Source organism: Myotis davidii, unplaced genomic scaffold (assembly GCF_000327345.1).
Source record: "Myotis davidii unplaced genomic scaffold, ASM32734v1 scaffold434, whole genome shotgun sequence".
In the NCBI taxonomy this organism is placed as follows: domain Eukaryota; kingdom Metazoa; phylum Chordata; class Mammalia; order Chiroptera; family Vespertilionidae; genus Myotis; species Myotis davidii.
Window position 1 is genome coordinate 159,281 of NW_006285790.1, and position 895 is coordinate 160,175.

General features: G+C 51.4%; 1 protein-coding gene across 1 annotated transcript in view; it reads right to left on the reverse strand.

The window, feature by feature from the left end:
* The window catches only part of GYG2 (glycogenin 2), a gene marked incomplete at its 5' end in the record, with an annotated part of 16,917 nt that extends 16,539 nt beyond the window's left edge, over positions 1–378 (reverse strand). The window contains 1 exon segment of the mRNA XM_015559460.1: positions 237–378. Within this exon segment, the coding sequence (XP_015414946.1) occupies positions 237–378 (142 nt within the window).
* Positions 379–895: the final 517 nt, after the last annotated feature.

The window sequence follows — 895 nt, forward strand, 5'->3', positions numbered from 1 at the left end:
CATCTATCTATCTATCTATCTATCTATCATCTTTATATCTATCATCTATCTACCTATCATCTATCTATCAAACCATCCATCTGTCCACCCATCCATTATCTACCGATCGATTCCATGATGGCCAGGGCTCTAGGACCAACACAATTTCAGGGGGACCCCCACCCCCTTGAGCTCAGGTGACGTTGCTTCTACACAAGGAGGAGCCGGGTGGGCACGGGTGTGTCTCCGAGTCTTACCTGAGCAGCCTGGACACCTGAGGAGTGACCAACACCACCAGCTGCCTGGAGGCCCTCTGGTCCCTCAGCGACTGGCCCAGGACCAGGGCTCCCTGGCAATAGGTGTCATTCGTGGCCAGCGTCACGAAGGCCTGGTCAGACACTGTAGGTGCGAACAAAGACGCCTGTCACACGCCTGTCACACACCTGTCACACGCCTGTCACACGCCTGATGGCTCTCATGCGACGGCGGGGCTCAGGGTCACACCTCTTCCTCCCTTAAGCTTCTCACGTCGAGTCACTGCTCAGTATTCGAAAATGTTGACCGGGGCCCGGCCGGTGTGGCTCAGTGGGTAAAGCGCCGGCCTGTGGACTGAAGGGTCCCGGATTCGATTCCTGGTCAAGGGCACAGGGGCGGGTTGTGGGCTCGATCCCCAGGAGGGGGCGGGCAGGAGGCGGCCGATCCATGATTCTCTCTCATCATGTTAGATAGATAGATAGATAGATAGATAGATAGATAGATTGATAGATAGATAGATAGACCCATAACTATACATCATATATGCATTGAAAATTCAGAAAACTGTATGTTACATTGGGGGCATTAGTGGTATATTATATAACTTGGAGATAAAAGCCTTTGTACTTCTGTATGTTTTCAAAATTCTCTGCTTGAATCT